Source organism: Ranitomeya imitator, chromosome 1 (genome assembly GCF_032444005.1).
Source record: "Ranitomeya imitator isolate aRanImi1 chromosome 1, aRanImi1.pri, whole genome shotgun sequence".
Classification (NCBI taxonomy): Eukaryota; Metazoa; Chordata; class Amphibia; order Anura; family Dendrobatidae; genus Ranitomeya; species Ranitomeya imitator.
In genome coordinates this window covers 1,184,132,274-1,184,154,641 of record NC_091282.1, presented here as the reverse complement: position 1 = coordinate 1,184,154,641, position 22,368 = coordinate 1,184,132,274, and the positions used below count along the sequence as shown (strand labels likewise).

Below are 22,368 nucleotides of genomic sequence, written 5' to 3'. Positions count from 1 at the left end.
CATTGATGAAGGAAAAATAAAAAGGTTATTGCTCTGGGAAAAAGGGGAGGAAAAAAGGAAACTCGCCCAGGGTTGAAGATGTTAAATATAGCTGCTTTATAAATAAATAATTATAAAAGTGCTGATCTTTACAGTCATGGAGGTCATACAAAATCCTAGGTGTAGTGGTTTTTGATGTGGGGTGTACTCCTTTTTGCATCAACTAATGTGCGTAAAACTGAATATTTTACAACGAGTAATATTATTTGCCTTGCCTTCATGTTAGGGGTTAAAAAATACGCCATGGAACTCAGTCTCGTCAAAGTTATGGAATTGTTGCTGTTTTTAGGGAGTTATTGGTTAAAATCTTAAGGGGGTGTACTCCTTTATGTCTTTTGTACGGCCTCTATAAATGTCTGTGACCTGGGACTCCAGTGTCCCTGAGGAGCCGCTGGCTGGGTGACCTCGCAGGCCTCCTCCAGCAGGAAGGGTCAGCGGACAGGGCGCCTGCTTGTTTCTTGCCTTCATCCACGTCTTCTCCCCCAGATCATCTTACTCCTGCCGCTTCTTTGTGTTGCCCTGCTGCTTCTTCAACTTCTATGGAAAATACAACAGGAAATCCAGTAACAAGACTCAGTACAGAGAATACCTGGATTTTGTCACTGAAGTCGGAGTTCAGTGCGGATTCATTGTGGAAGAGGATTGTCTGAGAATCCCATCAACTAAAAGAGTGAGTGCCGCACTCATACATTCCATACTGATCCTGTATTATCCCCCAGAGCTGCACTCACTATTCTGCTGGTGCAGTCACTGTGTACATACATTACATTACTGATCCTGAGTTACATCCTGTATTATCCCCCAGAGCTGCACTCACTATTCTGCTGGTGCAGTCACTGTGTACATACATTACATTACTGATCCTGAGTTACATCCTGTATTATCCTCCAGAGCTGCACTCACTATTCTGCTGGTGCAGTCACTGTGTACATACATTACATTACTGATCCTGAGTTACATCCTGTATTATACCCCAGAGCTGCACTCACTATTCTGCTGGTACAGTCACTATGTACAGACATTACTGATCCTGTACTGATCCTGAGTTACCTCCTGTATTATACTCCAGAGCTGCACTCACTATTCTGCTGGTGCAGTCACTGTGTACATACATTACATTACTGATCCTGCGTTACAGCCTGTATTATACCCCAGAGCTGCACTCACTATTCTGCTGGTGCAGTCACTGTGTACATACATTACATTACTGATCCTGTACTGATCCTGAGTTACATCCTGTATTATCCTCCAGAGCTGCACTCACTATTCTGCTGGTGCAGTCACTGTGTACATACATTACATTACTGATCCTGAGTTACATCCTGTATTATACTCCAGAGCTGCACTCACTATTCTGCTGGTGCAGTCACTGTGTACATACATTACATTACTGATCCTGAGTTACATCCTGTATTATACTCCAGAGCTGCACTCACTATTCTGCTGGTGCAGTCACTGTGTACATACATTACATTACTGATCCTGAGTTACATCCTGTATTATACTCCAGAGCTGCACTCACTATTCTGCTGGTGCAGTCACTGTGTACATACATTACATTAACTCAGGATCAGTACAGGATATGTAATGTATGTACACAGTGACTGCATCAGCAGAATAGTGAGTGCAGCTCTGGGGTATAACTCAGGATCAGTACATCCTGTATTATACCCCAGAGCTGCACTCACTATTCTGCTGGTGCAGTCACTGTGTACATACATTACATTACTGATCCTGAATGTATGTACAGTGATTCCACCAGCAGAATAGTGAGTGCAGCTCTGGAGGATAATACAGGATGTAACTTAGGATCAGTCATGTACTGTACAGTGGGTATGGAAAGTATTCAGACCCCTTTAAATTTTTCACTCTTTGTTTCATTGCAGCCATTTGGTAAATTCAAAAAAGTTAATTTTTTCTCATTAACCCCTTTCTGACCTCGGACGGGATAGTACGTCCGAGGTCAGATCCCCTGCTTAGATGCGGACTCCGGCGGTGAGCCCGCATCAAAGCCGGGACATGTCAGCTGTTTAGAACAGCTGACATGTGCCCGTAATAGGCGCGGGCAGAATCGCGATCTGTCCGCACCTATTAACTAGTTAAATGCCGCTGTCAAACGCAGACAGCGGCATTTAACTACTGCAACCGGCCGGGCGGCCGGAAATGACGTCATCGCCGACCCCCGTCACATGATCGGAGGTCGGCGATGCTTCTCCATTGTAACCATAGAGGTCCTTGAGACCTCTATGGTTTCTGATCGCCGGTAGCTGTGAGCGCCACCCTGTGGTCGGCGCTCACAGCACACCTGATTTTCTGCTACATAGCAGCGAACAGCAGATCGCTGCTATGTAGCAGAGGCGATCGCGTTGTGCCAGCTTCTAGCCTCCCATGGAGGCTATTGAAGCATGGCAAAAGTTAAAAAAAAAAAAAAAAATTGTGAAAAAAATAAAAAAATATAAAAGTTTAAATCACCCCCCTTTCGTCCAATTCAAAATAAATCAATAAATAAAAAATCAAATCTACACATATTTGGTATCGCCGCGTTCAGAATCGCCCGATCTATCAATTAAAAAAAAGCATTAACCTGATCGCTAAATGGCGTAGCGAGAAAAAAATTAGAAACTCCAGAATTACGTTTTTTTTGGTCGCTGCGACATTGCATTAAAATGCAATAACGGGCGATCAAAAGAACGTATCTGCACCAAAATGCTATCATTAAAAACGTCAGGTCGGCACGCAAAAAATAAGCCCTCAACCGACCCCAGATCACGAAAAATGGAGACGCTACGAGTATCGGAAAATGGCGCAAATTGTTTTGTTTTTTTTATCAAAGTTTGAATTTTTTTTCACCACTTAGGTAAAAAATAACCTAGACATGTTAGGTGTCTATGAACTCGTAATGACCTGGAGAATCATAATGGCAGTTTTAGCATTTAGTGAACCTAGCAAAAAAGCCAAACAAAAAACAAGTGTGGGACTGCACTTTTTTTGCAATTTCACCACACTTGGAATTTTTTTCCCGTTTTCTAGTACACGACATGCTAAAACCAATGATGTCGTTCAAAAGTACAACTCGTCCCGCAAAAAATAAGCCTTCGCATGGCCAAATTCACGGAAAAATAAAAAAGTTATGGCTCTGGGAAGGAGGGGAGCGAAAAACGAAAACGGAAAAATGTGCACTCTGCACCCCATCTTGACTGAAAAAAACAGTAATGTAGAAATTTATGAAAATTTATTAAAAAAGAAAAACTGAAATATCACATGGTCATAAGTATTCAGACCCTTTGCGCAGTATTGAGTAGAAGCCCCTTTTGAGCTAGTACGGCCATGAGTCTTCTTGGGAAAGATGCAAGAGGTTTTTCACACCTGGATTTGGGAATCCTCAGCCATTCTTCCTTGCAGATCCTCTCCAGTCCGGTCAGGTTGGATGGTGAACATTGGTGGACGCCATTTTCAGGTCTCTCCAGAGATGCTCAGTTGGGTTTAGGTCAGGGCTCTGGCTGGGCCGGTCAGGAATGGTCACAGAGTTGTTCTGAAGCCACTCCTTTGTTATTTTAGCTGTGTGCTTAGGGTCATTGTCTTGTTGGAAGGTGAACCTTTGGCCAAGTCTGAGGTCCAGAGCACTCTGGAAGAGGTTTTTATCCAGGGTATCTCTGTACTTTGCCGCATTCAGGCTTCCTTCAATGACAACCAGTCGTCCTGTCCCTGAAGCTGAAAAACACCCCCATAGCATGATGCTGCCACCATGTTTCACTGTTGGGATTGTATTGGGCAGGTGATGAGCAGTGCCTGGTTTTCTCCACACATACCGCTTAGAATTCTCACCAAAAAGGTCTATCTTCACCTCATCAGACCAGAGAATCTTATTCCTCATAGTCTGGGAGTCCTTCATGTGTTTTTTAGCAAACTCTATGCGGCTTTCATATGTCTTGCACTGAGGAGAGGCTTCCGTCGGGCCACTCTGCCATAAAGGACTGACTGGTGGAGGGCTGCAGTGATAGTTGACTTTGTGGAGCTTTCTCCCATCTCCCTACTACATCTCTGGAGCTCAGCCACAGTGATCTGGGGATTTTCTTTACCTCTCTCACCAAGGCTCTTCTCCCACGATTGCTCAGTTTGGATGGATAGCCAAGTCTATGAAGACTTCTCGTGGTCCCAAACTTCTTCCATTTCAGGATTATGGAGGCCACTGTGCTCTTTGGAACCTTGAGTACTGCAGAAATTCTGTTGTAACCTTGGCCAGATCTGTGCCTTGCCACAATTCTGTCTCTGAGCTCCTTCGCCAGTTCCTTTGACCTCATGATTCTCCTTTGGTCTGACATACACTGTGAGCTGTGAGATCTCATATAGACAGGTGTGCGCCTTTCCAAATCAAGTCCTATCAGTTTAATTAAACACAGCTGGACTCCAATGAAGGAGTAGAACCATCTTAAGGAGGATCACGAGGAAATGGACAGCATGGGACTTAAATATGTGTCTGAGCAAAGGGTCTGAATACTTATGACCATATGATATTTGAGTTTTTCTTTTTTAATAAATATGTAAAAATTTCTACATTTCTGTTTTTTTTTTTTCAGTAAAGATGGGGTGCAGAGTGTACATTAATGAGAAAAAAAATGAACTTTTTTGAATTTACCAAATGGCTGCAAGGAATCAGAGTGAAAAATTCAAAGGGGTCTGAATACTTTCCATACCCACTGTATGTACACAGTGACAGCAGCAGCAGAATAGTGAGTGCAGCTCTGGAGTATGATACATGATGTAATGGTACAAGGTATATAATGAAATGTAATTTCCCTTCTGACCCCCTAATTCCAGGTGTGCCTTATAGGGAAGTCTCGGGGTTACTCTCCTGCTGAGGAGCCACAGGCCGATGCCCGGAGGGCTCAGTACATCTCCAGCCATGCGGCTGACTCTGTAACACATGCAGCAGCTCCTGGGACCTGTGAACATAACACGGACTCTGCCCACGATTCCATTACCTCGGACAGCACTGAGCATTGCCTACAGCCAGAACCTGCTAACTGGATATCGGGTTTCAGGCCCAGAGACAAAGTGGAACAGGTCAGGAACTGCGCCTCACTCCCCCGAGACTTCACTGATAAGGTGGTGCTGCAGGTCGCCCAGTTATTACTAGAAGAGAAGGACAACCGGTCTACAGACGGAGGAGCCGAGCAAACCTGGAACAATGGCCGTAAGTATCATCACTTTTTTAAAATACATATTTTTTAGACTATGCGTCACCTCTTCCCACAAGATGCACCCCAGGTTTAGACAGCAGAAAAGAGAAAAAACACTTTTTCCTATTAATTAAATCGCCCCTGGCGGTGTAAAGTGGAGAGTTCATTACCGCTAATGTTAATGTACTAGGGTAGAATAGGGAGGTAATAAATCTATTGTTGATGTCTCTCTGCAGTGTTATACATACAACACAGCTTTGCTACATGCACATATACATGCACACCGCTCTGCTACATGCACATATACAGTACATACACACAGCTCTGCTACATGCACATATACAGTACATACACACAGCTCTGCTACATGCACATATACAGTACATACACACAGCTCTGCTACATGCACATATACATACACACAGCTCTGCTACATGCACATATACAGTACATACACACAGCTCTGCTACATGCACATATACATACATACACACAGCTCTGCTACATGCACATATACAGTACATACACACAGCTCTGCTACATGCACATATACAGTACATACACACAGCTCTGCTACATGCACATTTACATACACAGCTCTGCTACATGCACATAGACATACACACAGCTCTGCTGCATGCACATATACAGTACATATACATACAGCTCTGCTACATGCACACAGCTCTGCTGCATGCACATATACAGTACATATACATACAGCTCTGCTACATGCACATATACATACAGCTCTGCTACATGCACATATACATACACACAGCTCTGCTACATGCACATATACATGCACACAGCTCTGCTACATTCACATATACATACACACAGCTCTGCCACAAACACATATACATACACACAGCTCTGCCACAAACACATTTACATACACACAGCTCTGCTGCATGCTCGTATACTTGCGCACGCACACATTTTACATTACCACATCCTGCAGTTCCATATCGGGACCTGTGTGGAGGCTGCAGGAGTTGAGCACATGACCTGAAAAGTCCTGGAATTATTGGTGCAGAAGGTCCTTCAGCTGCTTAGCTCCTGCAGCCTCCGTTCAGTGCCATAAGCTTCCTCTCCTGCTCTACGCCGATCACTTAGATCAGTTTCAGACAGGAGGAGAGAGGGCAGTTCGTGGTGTCTGCGTTCTCCTCCATTACAGGAAGCTGCCTCCGGACTATAATACACACACACTTTTTAAAGAGTTTTTCTTGTTAAAAAAAAATGTGTTTTGTAGTCTGAAAAATACTGTAGCTGTACATAGCGTTGTATGGAGCCAGAACAGTTCACCATAGGACCGCATGCGTGTAGTCACCAATCCTCGGGTCTTTTGAAGTGAATGTGTTGTGAGCTGCAGTACCTGAGACTTACAAAAAATCTAATACCATAAAAATATAAATTTTATTCCAGATAATTTAAAAAACAAACTAAAGCTAAAAAAAAAATACTAACACAACACCAGGTCACTTGTATTGACCCACCATACTAGACCAAATGTAATCAAAGGTAGGTTGGGGTATGAGTATACCTATTTCACCCTTTTCACCCCTAGCTGAACCCTACCTATCTACGGAGGTTGGCACCCTCTGGAACGCAAAGTGGCGCCCCCGCTCCTCGGCGGCTTGCCCTCCTATCCCTAGGAGTCCCTAGTTAATACACCAATAGGAGATTTCTGGATAATCCCCCTATAAAAATGATACCATACACAATGTCATATAGTGTCTGAACAGTATACAACTTACAAGGGAATCTCAAAAAACCGCCACCAAACCAAAATGTCTAGTACAATAATTTAGAACAGATCTGGCACTCTGGGAAGTTTGAACCAATCATAGTTTACCCTAATGAATCCCTACAGTGATCCCTACCTACCAGCGGAGGTTGGCACCCCCGCTCCTCGGTGGCTGTCCCTGGAATCCCTGCCAATCCCGTAAAGTGTAGGTAGCAGGGAATAATCACCTTTTCACAAAGAGAATAAGCAGTCCTGGGCCATTAGCCTTACATACGTAAAATGGTTCTTAGGGATCCCCAGATCGAACATGGAAACAGTGAAAAAAATGCTCAAAACCACATAATAGTCACGCTGGGGTCTCTATACCTGAGCCCAATCAACAGAGAATTTCTTCTATTACTTTTTCAATCAGGCTTATATATTTGCAACATTATCAAAAAAACCTACTCGGTACAATATGACTTTTGCAGTGTCCCCTCAGCATGCTCTTTTGAGCACATAAAGATTACAGCATATTATTTAGTAATGCCCATTCGATCCGGGATGTTTAACAAAGTGCCCTTTGCATGCCACTCTGAAAACACTGCAGCGCACCATTTGATAATATCAAAAAAATAGGGCGGTTTTAGAGTGTGCCCTCAGCATGCCACTCTGGAGACATGGCAGCACACCTTTTATTAATCACCATTTAATATGGGGTGATTTTATAGTGTGCCCTTAGCATGCCACTCTGGAAACATTCAAGACCCCAGAACTTGCAATATGCCCATTAACAAAAGATTGAGCCCATGTAAAAATAAGCCCTATTGCACTGTGCCCCTCTCATGATACAGTTCCTCAGGAGGCATATGGGAATATCTGTGTAACCATGACCTCAGAATCCGATATAGCGCCTGGTTGCTGGTAATTGTTGTTTTTTAAATTATCTGGAATAAAATTTATATTTTTATGGTATTAGTTTTTTTGTAAGTCGTGGTTTATACTAATCCAGTAATATAGTGAATATACTTCCTTCCTGCAGTACCTGAGAACAGCCACTACGTGGTGTTTGGTGCCCATTCCACGTAGATATTTAGTTCCAGCCACTAGGGGGGTAGCCTGCACTGCCACTGATCTCTGATACTGACCTAGCTCAAGAACAGTTTCTAAGTTTCTTAGACCAATCTAATCAGTTTTTATGAAGAGGTAAGCTATAGGCTGGACCACGGTGAGTCATTGGACGTGGTATATCTCGATTTTTCCAAAGCAGAGGGTGGTTATAAATGGTATAGTCTCTAACTGGGTCGCTGTGACCAGTGGGGTACCGCAGGGGTCGGTATTGGGACCTGTTCTCTTCAACATATTCATTAATGATCTGGTAGAAGGTTTACACAGTAAAATATCGATATTTGCAGATGATACAAAACTATGTAAAGCAGTTAATACAAGAGAAGATAGTATTCTGCTACAGATGGATCTGGATAAGTTGGAAACTTGGGCTGAAAGGTGGCAGATGAGGTTTAACAATGATAAATGTAAGGTTATACACATGGGAAGAAGGAATCAATATCACCATTACACACTGAACGGGAAACCACTGGGTAAATCTGACAGGGAGAAGGACTTGGGGATCCTAGTTAATGATAAACTTACCTGGAGCAGCCAGTGCCAGGCAGCAGCTGCCAAGGCAAACAGGATCATGGGGTGCATTAAAAGAGGTCTGGATACACATGATGAGAGCATTATACTGCCTCTGTACAAATCCCTAGTTAGACCGCACATGGAGTACTGTGTCCAGTTTTGGGCACCGGTGCTCAGGAAGGATATAATGGAACTAGAGAGAGTACAAAGGAGGGCAACAAAATTAATAAAGGGGATGGGAGAACTACAATACCCAGATAGATTAGCGAAATTAGGATTATTTAGTCTAGAAAAAAGACGACTGAGGGGCGATCTAATAACCATGTATAAGTATATAAGGGGACAATACAAATATCTCGCTGAGGATCTGTTTATACCAAGGAAGGTGACGGGCACAAGGGGGCATTCTTTGCGTCTGGAGGAGAGAAGGTTTTTCCACCAACATAGAAGAGGATTCTTTACTGTTAGGGCAGTGAGAATCTGGAATTGCTTGCCTGAGGAGGTGGTGATGGCGAACTCAGTCGAGGGGTTCAAGAGAGGCCTGGATTTCTTCCTGGAGCAGAACAATATTGTATCATACAATTAGGTTCTGTAGAAGGACGTAGATCTGTGGATTTATTATGATGGAATATAGGCTGAACTGGATGGACAAATGTCTTTTTTCGGCCTTACTAACTATGTTACTATGAGAACACCGGATGTTAGACATTAAAATGGGAAGGAGCCCAGAATGAGGGACATTATTACAGGAAGGAGCACAGAACAAGGGACATTGCTACAGGAAGGACCCAGAACGAGGGACATTATTACAGGAAAGGACCCAGAACGAGGGACATTATTACAGGAAAGGACCCAGAACGAGGGACATTATAGGAAGGAGCCCAGAACAAGGGACATTATTACAGGAAGGAGCCCAGAACGAGGGACATTATTACAGGAAAGGACCCAGAACGAGGGACATTATTACAGGAAGGAGCACAGAACAAGGGACATTATTTCAGGAAGGAGCCCAGAACGGGGGACATTATTACAGGAAGGAGCCCAAAACGAGGGACATTATTACAGGAAGGAGCACAGAACGAGGGACATTATTACAGGAAGGAGCACAGAACGAGGGACATTATTACAGGAAGGAGCCCAGAACGAGGGACATTATTACAGGAAGGAGCCCAAAACGAGCGACATTATTACAGGAAGGAGCACAGAACAAGGGACATTGCTACAGGAAGGAGCCCAGAACGAGGGACATTATTACAGGAAAGGACCCAGAACGAGGGACATTATAGGAAGGAGCCCAGAACGAGGGACATTATTAGAGGAAGGAGCCCAGAACGAGGGACATTATTACAGGAAAGGATCCAGAACGAGTGGCATTATTACAGAAAGGAGCACAGAACAAGGGACATTATTTCAGGAAGGAGCCCAGAAAGAGGGACATTATTACAGGAAGGAGCCCAGAACGAGGGACATTATTACAGGAAGGGACCCACAACGAGGGACATTATTACAGGAAAGGACCCACAACGAGGGACATTATTACAGGAAGGAGCCCAAAACGAGGGACATTATTACAGGAAGGAGCCCAGAACGAGGGACATTATTACAGGAAGGAGCCCAGAACGAGGGACATTATTACAGGAAGGAGCCCAGAACGAGGGACATTATTACAGGAAGGAGCCCAGAACGAGGGACATTATTACAGGAAGGAGCCCAGAACGAGGGACATTATTACAGGAAGGAGCCCAGAACGAGGGACATTATTACAGGAAGGAGCCCAGAACGAGGGACATTATTACAGGAAGGAGCCCAGAACGAGGGACATTATTACAGGAAGGAGCACAGAACGAGGGACATTGCTACAGGAAGGAGCACAGAAAGAGGGACATTACAGGAAGGAGCCCAGAACGAGGGACATTATTACAGGAAAGGACCCAGAACGAGGGGCATTACAGGAAAGGACCCAGAATGGGGGACATTATTACAAGAAAGGACCCAGAACAAGGGGCATTACAGGAAAGGACCCAGAACGAGGGACATTATTACAGGAGGGAGCCCAGAACGAGGGAAGTTACTACAAGAAGGAACCTAGAACGAGGGACATTATTACAGGAAGGAGCCCAGAACGAGGGAAGTTACTACAAGAAGGAACCCAGAACGAGGGACACTATTACAGGAAGGAGCCCAGAACGAGGGAAGTTACTACAAGAAGGAACCCAGAACGAGGGACATTATTACAGGAAGGAGCCCAGAACGAGGGACATTATTACAGGAAGGAGCCCAGAACGAGGGACGTTATTACAGGAAGGAGCCCAGAACGAGGGACATTATTACAGGAAGGAGCCCAGAACGAGGGACATTATTACAGGAAGGAGCCCAGAACGAGGGACATTATTACAGGAAGGAACCCAGAACGAGGGGCATTACAGGAAAGGACCCAGAATGGGGGACATTATTACAAGAAAGGACCCAGAACGAGGGGCATTATTACAGGATGGAGCCCAGAACGAGGGAAGTTACTGCAAGAAGGAACCCAGAACGAGGGACACTATTACAGGAAGGAACCCAGAACGAGGGACACTATTACAGGAAGGAACCCAGAACGAGGGACATTATTACAGGAAGGAGCCCAAAACGAGGGACATTATTACAGTAAGGAGCCCAGAACGAGGGACACTATTACAGGAAAGGACCCGGAACGAGGGACATTATTACAGGAAGGAACCCAGAACGAGGGACCTTACAGGAAGGAGCCCAGAACGAGGGACATTATTACAGGAAGGAACCCAGAACGAGGAACACTATTACAGGAAAGGACCCAGAACGAGGGACATTATTACAGGAAGGAGCTCAGGCTTTTTCTAGTGTAAAGACCAAACATAGGGCTCTAAGATGTTGTAAGTAAAACCTAATTCGCTCACACGATGACAAATAATAATGTCCTAAAGCGAGGCATTAGTATTAGTCGCTCAGGGGGGTTACATTTCTTTGAGGCTCCTTAGGAAACATTCGACCTAAATTACTACCCTGTAAATTCGGCCCCGTTATCTAGGGCCAAATAAAGGAAGGTTGTGCAGTTCATTTCCTCAGGACAGGACTAGCATCTTGGGCTCCTGCTTTTGGTTGTACGTTCTGGCGTATGGCAGCAGCGCGGCACGTGTAGAGGACATGCAGGTCTGTTACTTGGAGCACCAGGATGCCAGGTTTGATGTTTCTCGTATCCATTATAGGAAGTCTTCCATTGCGGGAAGTAGCGGAAGTCCTTGAAAAGGAGACATTACATAGACTGAAGAATGAGTGTGGAGGTCTGCAGACCCTGCTCAGGAACAATCACCAGGTCTTCCAAGGTAACATTAATACATTATCGCCTCTAGAGCTGCGTCCATATTCGGTCACCTCCTGCTTTGGGAGCACAGGGGCGTAGAACCACTTTATATCCTATGGATGACTAATGTGGAGTCCTTCAAAGCCTCCATATTAAGATGCTGGTCAGGAGCTGGTGTGTGTGTTGCATGGCGGCAAACCCAATATGATCTATATGAATAGTTTAAAAAAAAAAAAAAAAAATGCTATAAGTGTTACTCACCCTCCCCAGGTCCAGAGTTGTGTCTCTGCCGCTGCTCCGGTTTCTGCTGTTTGCCTGCAATGTTGATGTTAAGTCGACAGCGCTGCAGCCAGTCATTGAGCTCAGCAGAACATAGAAAGCTGAATGTGGCTTATATGTATAAAGACCACCGAAAAAACTGTCTGGAGATATCAGCGCAAATAGGGTCTTATCCTATGTACAGTGAGATAACAAATGGATTATACTCACCAGATGAAGCTATTGTTGTAGCCTGTACAAATATCCGCTGCAACAGATCCACGGGTCAGCTATTGCCCGTACTGAAGATAGATGAAGGGGTTAATGTGGATACGGTCCGCGCTGCAGATATACAGGTCCTTCTCAAAAAATTAGCATATAGTGTTAAATTTCATTATTTACCATAATGTAATGATTACAATTAAACTTTCATATATTATAGATTCATTATCCACCAACTGAAATTTGTCAGGTCTTTTATTGTTTTAATACTGATGATTTTGGCATACAACTCCTGATAACCCAAAAAACCTGTCTCAATAAATTAGCATATCAAGAAAAGGTTCTCTAAACCAGAGGTCCCCAACTCCAGTCCTCAAGGCCCACCAACATGTCATGTTTTCAGGATTTCCTTAGTCTTGCCCAGGTAATAATTGCATCACCTGTGCAATGCAAAGGAAATCCTGAAAACATGACCTGTTGGTGGGCCTTGAGGACTGGAGTTGGGGACCTCTGCTCTAAACGACCTATTACCCTAATCTTCTGAATCAACTAATTAACTCTAAACACATGCAAAAGATACCTGAGGCTTTTATAAACTCCCTGCCTGGTTCATTACTCAAAACCCCCATCATGGGTAAGACTAGCGACCTGACAGATGTCAAGAAGGCCATCATTGACACCCTCAAGCAAGAGGGTAAGACCCAGAAAGAAATTTCTCAACAAATAGGCTGTTCCCAGAGTGCTGTATCAAGGCACCTCAATGGTAAGTCTGTTGGAAGGAAACAATGTGGCAGAAAACGCTGTACAACGAGAAGAGGAGACCGGACCCTGAGGAAGATTGTGGAGAAGGACCGATTCCAGACCTTGGGGAACCTGAGGAAGCAGTGGACTGAGTCTGGTGTGGAAACATCCAGAGCCACCGTGCACAGGCGTGTGCAGGAAATGGGCTACAGGTGCCGCATTCCCCAGGTAAAGCCACTTTTGAACCATAAACAGCGGCAGAGGCGCCTGACCTGGGCTACAGAGAAGCAGCACTGGACTGTTGCTAAGTGGTCCCAAGTACTTTTTTCTGATGAAAGCAAATTTTGCAAGTCATTCGGAAATCAACGTGCCAGAGTCTGGAGGAAGACTGGGGAGAAGGAAATGCCAAAATGCCTGAAGTCCAGTGTCAAGTACCCACAGTCAGTGATGGTGTGGGGTGCCATGTCAGCTGCTGGTGTTGGTCCACTGTGTTTCATCAAGGGCAGGGTCAATGCAGCTAGCTATCAGGAGATTTTGGAGCACTTCATGCTTCCATCGGCTGAAATGCTTTATGGAGATGAAGATTTCATTTTTCAGCACGACCTGGCACCTGCTCACAGTGCCAAAACCACTGGTAAATGGTTTACTGACCATGGTATTACTGTGCTCAATTGGCCTGCCAACTCTCCTGACCTGAACCCCATAGAGAATCTGTGGGATATTGTGAAGAGAAAGTTGAGAGACACAAGACCCAACACTCTGGAAGAGCTTAAGGCCGCTATTGAAGCATCCTGGGCCTCCATAACATCTCAGCAGTGTCACAGGCTGATTGCCTCCATGCCACGCCGCATTGAAGCAGTCATTTCTGCCAAAGGATTCCCGACCAAGTATTGAGTGCATAACTGAACATTATTATTTGTTGGTTTTTTTGTTTGTTATTAAAAAACACTTTTATTTGATTGGATGGGTGAAATATGCTAATTTATTGAGACAGGTTTTTTGGGTTATCAGGAGTTGTATGCCAAAATCATCAGTATTAAAACAATAAAAGACCTGACAAATTTCAGTTGGTGGATAATGAATCTATAATATATGAAAGTTTAATTGTAATCATCACATTATGGTAAATAATGAAATTTAACACTATATGCTAATTTTTTGAGAAGGACCTGTATAGTGAATGTCAAAAGAAGAGAAAAAGCACTACTGCAATTCTGCACAATGTATGTAAAAACTTTATCGGCACATAGTACAACACTAAACATAAAACATAATTAAAAACAATAGTGGGACAACCACTCAACATCCTGGAAAGATAAAGCTCAAATCATCAGTATACCATAGCATGCAACCCCATATTGAGGCCTATAGTTAGTTCCATAAACATTATACAATCTAATATTTAATGTAATTCAGGGTATGCATAACCATAAACCATAATGGGGGTCTGCTCCCTATAAAGACCTTCATGAAGCTATCAAAGGTCATAGAATCCACAGCAGTCAGCTGTCTACGAGAATAAATGGAAAATCCCACAGGCACAATAGCCAGTATTGCAGGCAGAGGTGTAAAAGATCAAAAGTGGAAGTAAACCCCGAAGTACGATTCCACTGTTGTTCGCAATGGGGCAATCAACAGCACAAATGCCCCAAACGATAGGGGAGAACTTACACCAACAGCCAGAGGATCAAAAGATTGAATCAGACGAAGAGGCAGAGACCCAGTACCAGGACGTGGAGGGCGCAGATATATAAAATTAAGACATCAGTAGGTTAAGTGTTTTTGAATATAAATATTGAATCAGGAGCCCCATATAATGCTCCATACAGTTCGTGATGGGCTCCATAAGATGCTCCATAGAAAAATAGGCCCCACATAATGCTCCATAAAGGTTGATGGCCCCATAAGATGCTCCATAGGAAAATATGCCCCCTATGCTGCTGCAATAAAAAAAAATAAAAAAAGATAAGACATACTCGCCCCTCGTCGCTGAGGGAGAGGTGCCGGTGTCCTGAGCAGGCGGGGACAGCGGCGCGCTATTGGATCCAGGTGCTGGTGTCGCCACTTGCTCAGGACACTGGCACTTGCGATAGTCACCTGTCCCCGTTCCACCACCGTGCGCCGCTGTGTCTTCTGGGTCTCTGCAGTGACATCGCACCCTCTGACCTGAAGGTCACAGCCAGTGGACGCGGAAGACACAGCGAGGCGGTGGAACGGGGACAGGTGAATATCGCATGGCTCACCCTCCCCCATCATACTCACCCCCTCCTGGCGCAACCTCTGGTTCTCAGATGAATCTTTGGCGCCTGCTGCTTGTTCCTGTGTTCAGCGGTCACATGGTACGGCTCATTACAGTAATGAATATGCGCTCCACACCTATGGGAGTGGAGTCGTGTCCATATTCATTATTTTAATGAGCGGTACCACGAGACCGCTGAACACGGGAAGGGCTGCAGGCGCCAGATACAATCTGAGAAGCAGGGACGTTCAGAGACCGTGCCGGGAGGGGATGAGGATGATGTGACAGCCACCACTCCTGCCGCTCCCCCTCTCCCGCAAACCCCCTGGGACAATGACTCGAGGGGCACTTTCAGCCTAAAATAATGGGCTGAAAATCTCGAGTGTATACGATATCACTTTTCCATCCATTTATTCCATTTGTCAGCCTTTTTCTTTCCCTGCCCATTGCTCGATGCTGAATGAGTTAACAAATAATCTGTCAGTGAGCTCCTTCTGACAGGAGAGTATGTAACTGTTAGCTGTGTTTTTCAGAGCTTCTCTCAACTAAGTTATGATCACAGACCACATCAAAGTAGATCTGAACTTTCATGTGGTCATAAGTCAGCTGAGAAGCGTTAAGGGAGTTTGTCAGCACAGAATGACTGTTCAAACCAAGTCTGTGCACCCTTGGTGTGGCCATACAGTTCAGTGCATCTTCCCATCTCCACCGTTCTCTGACTCCATGAATCGAAATAGAGGAGCAGGCAAAGACGGTGGGAAAACAAGTAGGTGGGAAGGTGCTCTGAGCTGTTTGGCCATGCCATGGTGCACCAAGCGCCTGTGCTTGGTTTGAACTGTCATTCTAGGGTGAAACTCCTTTTAAGAAAAAGACAAATAAGAGTTGCACATGGCTTTTTAAAGTGATCTCACTGACGGATTCTCAGTTAACTCATTCTGCAGCCAGCAATGTGCAGGGAACTAAAGAGTCTCTGTAAAAGCCAAATGGTGCAACATTTTTTTTTAATAGGACCTAATTGCAAAAGCTATTTTTTTGCTCCCAATTTATACATTTAAGAAAAAAAAATCTACAGGTGCCCATAACACTTTTACCATCTGCTGATCTAACATATAAAGCTGAATGTGTGTGTATGTCCGGGACTGGCATCTGCACTGTCGCAGCTACAGCCACAAAATTTTGTACAGTCACATGTCTGGACCCCGAGAGCGTCATAGGCTATGTTGTGAGGCGAAATTTTAACCCTGCGCGTTACAATTCACCAAACAATTTTGCCCCTATCTACATAATGGGGAAAAAGTGAAAGGAAAAGTGTTGGAGGCAAATTGACAGCTGCCAGATGTGAACAAGGGGGACTTAAAGAGTGAAAGCACTGGCGCCAAAGAGCATATACCGTACAGTTGCTAAGGTGGGGCCCCGACATGGGATACTCACCACACACGGGGATATGAACACACACACAAAATGCGCCACACACTACCACGTGCTTGAACACATATCACCCTCAGCACACATTTCACCACACATTCTCCAACCTCGCCACATAAAAGTCGAAACACAAAAGTCGCTGCTCAAAACTCGCCACGCGCAAAACTCGCCACATGCAAAACTAGGCTCACGCAAAACTAGCCACACGTGCAAAACTCGCCACACGCAAAACTTGCACACGCGGAAAAATTGCCACATGCACAAAAGTTGCAACACATGCAAAAGTTGCCTCACACAAAACTTACACATACTCAAAAGGCACCACACATAAAACTCGCCATGCGCAAAACTCGCCATGCGCAAAACTTGCTCACACAACTTGCTACACTAACCTGTCACATGCAACTCGACACACAAAACGTTGCTACACGCATGTCGCCACACAAAACTCATCTCACAAAAGTCGCTACATGCATGTCGCCACACGCAACTCAACACACACAACTTGACACATGAAACTCGCCCTAAAACACACACAAGTCTGGTATTAGCCTTCAAAAATAAATATCTGATTAATAAGCAGACAAACTACAAGAGCAACAAATGTACCATATAGGAAATACAGCAGCTGTCAGTCACATGACCTGTCTATTATGTGTATGTGTGAGCTAATATATACTGCCAGGGGGGAGGGCTTCCTGTTGGCTGGGGATTTATCAGGCTGCCAATTTGGCTTACAAATACTGAGGTAAAAATACTGAGCAAATAACGTGTGAACCAGGTCTAATACAGTAGGAGATGACACACAGGTATATACAGGAGGAGATGACACACAGGTATATACTATATACAGGAGGAGATGACACACAGGTATATACTATATACAGAAGGAGATGACACACACATATATACTATATACAGGAGGAGATGACATACAGGTACATACTATATACAGGGGAGATGACACAGGTATATACTATATACAGGAGGAGATGACACACAGGTATATACTATATACAGGGGAGATGACACACAGGTATATACTATAAACAGGAGGAGATGACACACTGGTATATACTATATACAGGGGAGATGACATACAGGTATATACAGGGGAGATGACATACAGGTGTATACTATATATAAGGGAGATGACAAACATGTATATACTGAGGGGAAAATGAGAGGTGTGAGGTGAAAATGAGGAGTGAGGGAAAATAGTGGAGTGATTGGAAAATGACAGATGTGAGGTTGAAATGACAAGTGTTAGGGGGGAATGAGAGGAGTGAGGGGGAAAATGAGAGATGTGAGGGGGAAAATTAAAGATGTGAGGGGGAAAATGAGGCGTGATGGGAAAATAAGAGAAGTGAGGTGCTATAACTAACCACAGATATTTACTATGCCCAGGTAACGCCGGGCTCTTCAGCTAGTATCACTATATCCTTTTTCTTGCTGAATGTTGTTCTCTACGGATGTTGATGATTTTTAGTTTATTTTTTTTGCCCTTAGTGATGAATTCAATGGTTTCCATTCGAGATTGGACCCAAGAGACACAAACCGCTTCCGATAAACACCGGACAGAAGCCAAACGCAAACTCTCGGCCGACGCGTTAAAGACGCGACTCTGCTGGTTCTATATCAACCATCCCAGTGGCTGCCCGCGGGCCGCCATCCATTGCCCTTACGCACATGGAGCTGAAGAACTGCGGCCGTCTTCTTTTCCCAAAAAACATAGACCGTGACATTCCACCTTTTTTAAACGTAGTCTTTTCTCTGTTTCCATTTATTTATTTATTTTTTTTAATTAAATGTTCTGTTCTGATCGCTTTTCAATTGCTGTAATTTGTTTTCTGTTTGTTACTTACCGTATTTTGTAAAAAAAAATTTTTTTTTTTTTATTTTTTTTTATTTTTCCGGCAGAACTCAATAGAAGCGAATGAAATTGATTGATTTTTTTTTTATAATTAGGCTCTTATGTTATAATTGTGGTTTGTTGAAGTATGAGGATAAAGTGACTGTCGGATATTAAATTCTTATGTCTATTGTCGAAGAACAAAAAGAAGCGTGGTGAAATATAGCTACTGAACCCTGCGAGAAGCCGCATTTAAACAATTAGGCTGGGGACTGGAACAATTTGAGAATTTAACCTTCATGTCGCACTGACACACGTTCTCCTGCACATTTTACGTGAGCACTTCCAGATGTCTTTTATACCTCGGATTTGTTTTGTTCATGTTACTAGGAAAGTTCTATGCAATAACCGTCCTACAAAGCATTTACTTATCAATAAGGAGGTAGTTTTCAGCATTCTGATTGTCCTCTGTTATTCCTCCTGGGCATGTATTACTTAGTTGAAAACTGTCTTTACCTGATCAATAGCGTCCGTCCTTAAACATTGATTGGACATTGATTCTCTGAAAAAGGACCATTGTATTCTCTATAGCGCCATCTGTTGGAAGCAAGTTGGGTGCGGTGGCATACCGGCAAGAGCCAGTATGTCACTTCACAAGGAGAAATGTTATCCCTTAGGCTTTGTGCACACGTTCAGGATTTTTCGCGGTTTTTTTCGCGATTTTTTTGGCGGTTTTCTGCAGCAAAAACGCTTACATTAAGCATCCCACCATTTTACTGCATTCCGCAATTTTTGTGCCCATGCTACGTTTTTTTTTCCGCGAAAGAAACTCATCGCGGTAAAAAACTTAGCAGCATTGTTCATTAATTTTGCGGAAAATCTGCAGATTTGCTGCTATATTATTGCACTGGGAAGCTCCGGAAAAAAACGTGAAAAAATTCTGCAGACATTCTGCAACGTGTGCATATAGCCTTAGACTCCAGTCCAGAGCCTCTCTCCTAGCCAAATCGGTTCTCATACATTGCACTGATGAGGGGCAATACCCAGAAACACTGCAAATTGAGATTCTGACTTGGCTTTGTTTTGTCACATTTCAAGACTCCATAGTGACTTGTAGGATTTCTGCTTCCAACAGGTGGCGCTATATAGTTCAAGTTCTCTTCCTCTCTGAAGAGGTAATTTGCATATTTAAATTCCCAGCGGAGCATGAATAAGCCTCCTCACACTGGCATGCCAGAGCCGGTATGTCACGCTCCACAAGGAGAAATGTTACCCCCTTAGACCTAATGATAGCTAGATATTTTGCATTGAGGCGAAACATTAACAATTCTTTAGCAAAAGGCAGTACTTTACATCCATTATAGTGAACATGGACATGTGGGAGTTTTGTGTCCACACAGGTAGATAACTGAACGCATGTTTCTTGGGCACAGAAAACATGAACTTGTGTAATGTATAGGTAGGAGGAGGATGACTGTGACAGGGCTGAAGACCACAAAAAGGCACTACTTGTGGACTGGTCACCAGACAGATGATTGCGTGGAGAAAAAGGTCAGTTTGCTTTTCCCACGTGAGCGGGAATTCTCACGCACTTGCACGTAGGATTGGCCACAACCACCCACAGAGCTTTCAGGTACTGTTGATCCTCGTGTCCCAACATCACCTGTTACCGAGCTTACCGCAGAAAAAGCAGATCTTCTGGTGGAACATTGGCTCCGCTCTTTAACGCCGACTACACCTGCCTCCGCCCTCTGCTGATACCTCCTCGGCCCCTGATTTGGTTCCTAATCATCATCATTATCCATGTCGAGGCAGTGTTGGAAATGCTTAGAGCTCATTGACCCTATCTGATTCACACCTTGAGATATGCCCTGACTCAAAGTACGCCTACCCTGACCGCTGCCAGAGACCGCAACAAAGGCATATCGTTTTCCTATGTCATCCAGTAAATCAACGTAAAGAAGTTCTTGTGAAATATCTTCTTGAGCACCTGGGTGCTATTGGTTAGGTGACTAAAGTTCAGAATGGATAGAAGTTTCTTTGATATAATAGAAAATCTGCTGCGTAAAGGATTATATGTTTTTGCAGCTGAGGAGATTGACTTTAGAACACTAGCTCAAACTGACTGTGTCACTGTCAGAGGTAACATCATCTTGCTGAGGCAAGTGATGTTATATGTTCCTTTACACCCTCTAGAGTAATATACTTGCCAGGGGCAGAGGAGGGAAAATGACCTACATTTGCTACTACTACTGGAGAGACAGCTGGATCCAGCAGGACCAGTGTTTCTGCTGCTAATAGCTCCCACAATTTTTTTGCCATCCTATTGTTTTGTTGTTTTCCTCTCTTATTACCACTTCTGTTCCCAGTGCCTCTTTTTCATTTCCCATACATTTTAAACATAAGTATAATGTTTACTTGTTAAAATGAGGTCTACTAAAAAGGTACAAATGAAGACCAAAAAAGCTGATGCAACACCAGCCTACCTGGTTATTCAACCCAGACCTACCCATTTAAATGTCTCAATTTAGTGTCATTATTTTAAGATTTTTGGTTAAGCAGATTGATTACCCCAGTCCAAAAAAAAGGTGCTGTAATGCGGACTATCACAGGTCAATCAACTCACAGTCACACTGTCTACAGGTCCCGCACCTCGCGATCGTTTGAATCTTTAAATTATTATTCAAAGACTGAGACTACCAGTTTCATTTTTATGTTTTTAAATTAGACTATAGTAGTATACCACAATCCGATTTAGGCCCTATTACCTTTATATCCCCTATTTGCATTGATGAGCTGTGCACCCTGAACTCCTATACCTAGGCTGTAAAATCCTAAAATTACCACCGGTTTCCTTGTCCTCATCTTTTATAGTGGCTTTGATGGTTGCCTTGATTGGCAATGCTAGACCATGTAATATGCAATGGATAGAAAACTGGGAAGACAATCGCGCAGTAGGGCCTTATCAGAGTAAAAAGTAGCAAGAGATAAGGAGAATTTCTCACCGGAGCAGGTTTGTGAACACAGCCACTTAAAGGGAACCTGTCACCTGAATTTGGCGGGACTGGTTTTGGGTCATATGGGCGGAGTTTTCGGGTGTTTGATTCACCCTTTCCTTACCCGCTGGCGGCATGCTGGCCGAAATATTGAATTGGAGTTCATTCTCTGTCCTCCATAGTACACGCCGGCGCAGGGCAAGATTGCCTTGTGCAGGCGTGTACTACGGGGGACAGAGAATGAACTTCAATCCAATATTGCAGCCAGCAGGTAAGAAAAGGGTGAATCAAACACCTGAAAACTCCATCCATATGACCCAAAACCAGTCCCGCCAAATTCAAGTGACAGGTTCCCTTTAAGGCTTCAGCAGACACACAAAGTTGCCAATAGTACAGAAGCATGTGTTTATTCTGCGCTGCCTGTACATGTGGTTTGTCCTGAAGAAGAAGTATGAAACGTGTTGACAAATAAATTGCCTAATCTGCATTAGGCTATGTGCACACGTTCAGGTTTTTTTGCGGTAAAAACGCTATAAAAACTCATTAAAACCCCATACATTATGCATCCTATCATTTAGAATGCATTCTGCATGTTTTGTGCTCATGATGCATTTTTTTCCGTGAAAAAAACGCATAGCGGTAAAAAAAAAGCAGCATGTTCATTAATTTTGCGGATTTTCTGGGTTTTTCCCCGCTATTCTATGCATTTGGGAAAAAACGCACC

The 22,368-nt window shown here is 43.9% G+C and overlaps 1 protein-coding gene across 1 annotated transcript in view; it reads left to right on the top strand.

The window, feature by feature from the left end:
- TRMT44 (tRNA methyltransferase 44 homolog) overlaps window positions 1-18,629 on the top strand; it is a 52,630-nt gene extending 34,001 nt beyond the window's left edge. The window contains exons 8-11 of the mRNA XM_069744762.1: window positions 526-709; window positions 4,858-5,233; window positions 11,817-11,933; window positions 18,306-18,629. Of these exons, the coding sequence (XP_069600863.1) occupies window positions 526-709; window positions 4,858-5,233; window positions 11,817-11,933; window positions 18,306-18,538 (910 nt within the window). The 3' untranslated portion in view covers window positions 18,539-18,629. The remainder of the gene's footprint in view (window positions 1-525; window positions 710-4,857; window positions 5,234-11,816; window positions 11,934-18,305) is intronic.
- Window positions 18,630-22,368: the final 3,739 nt, after the last annotated feature.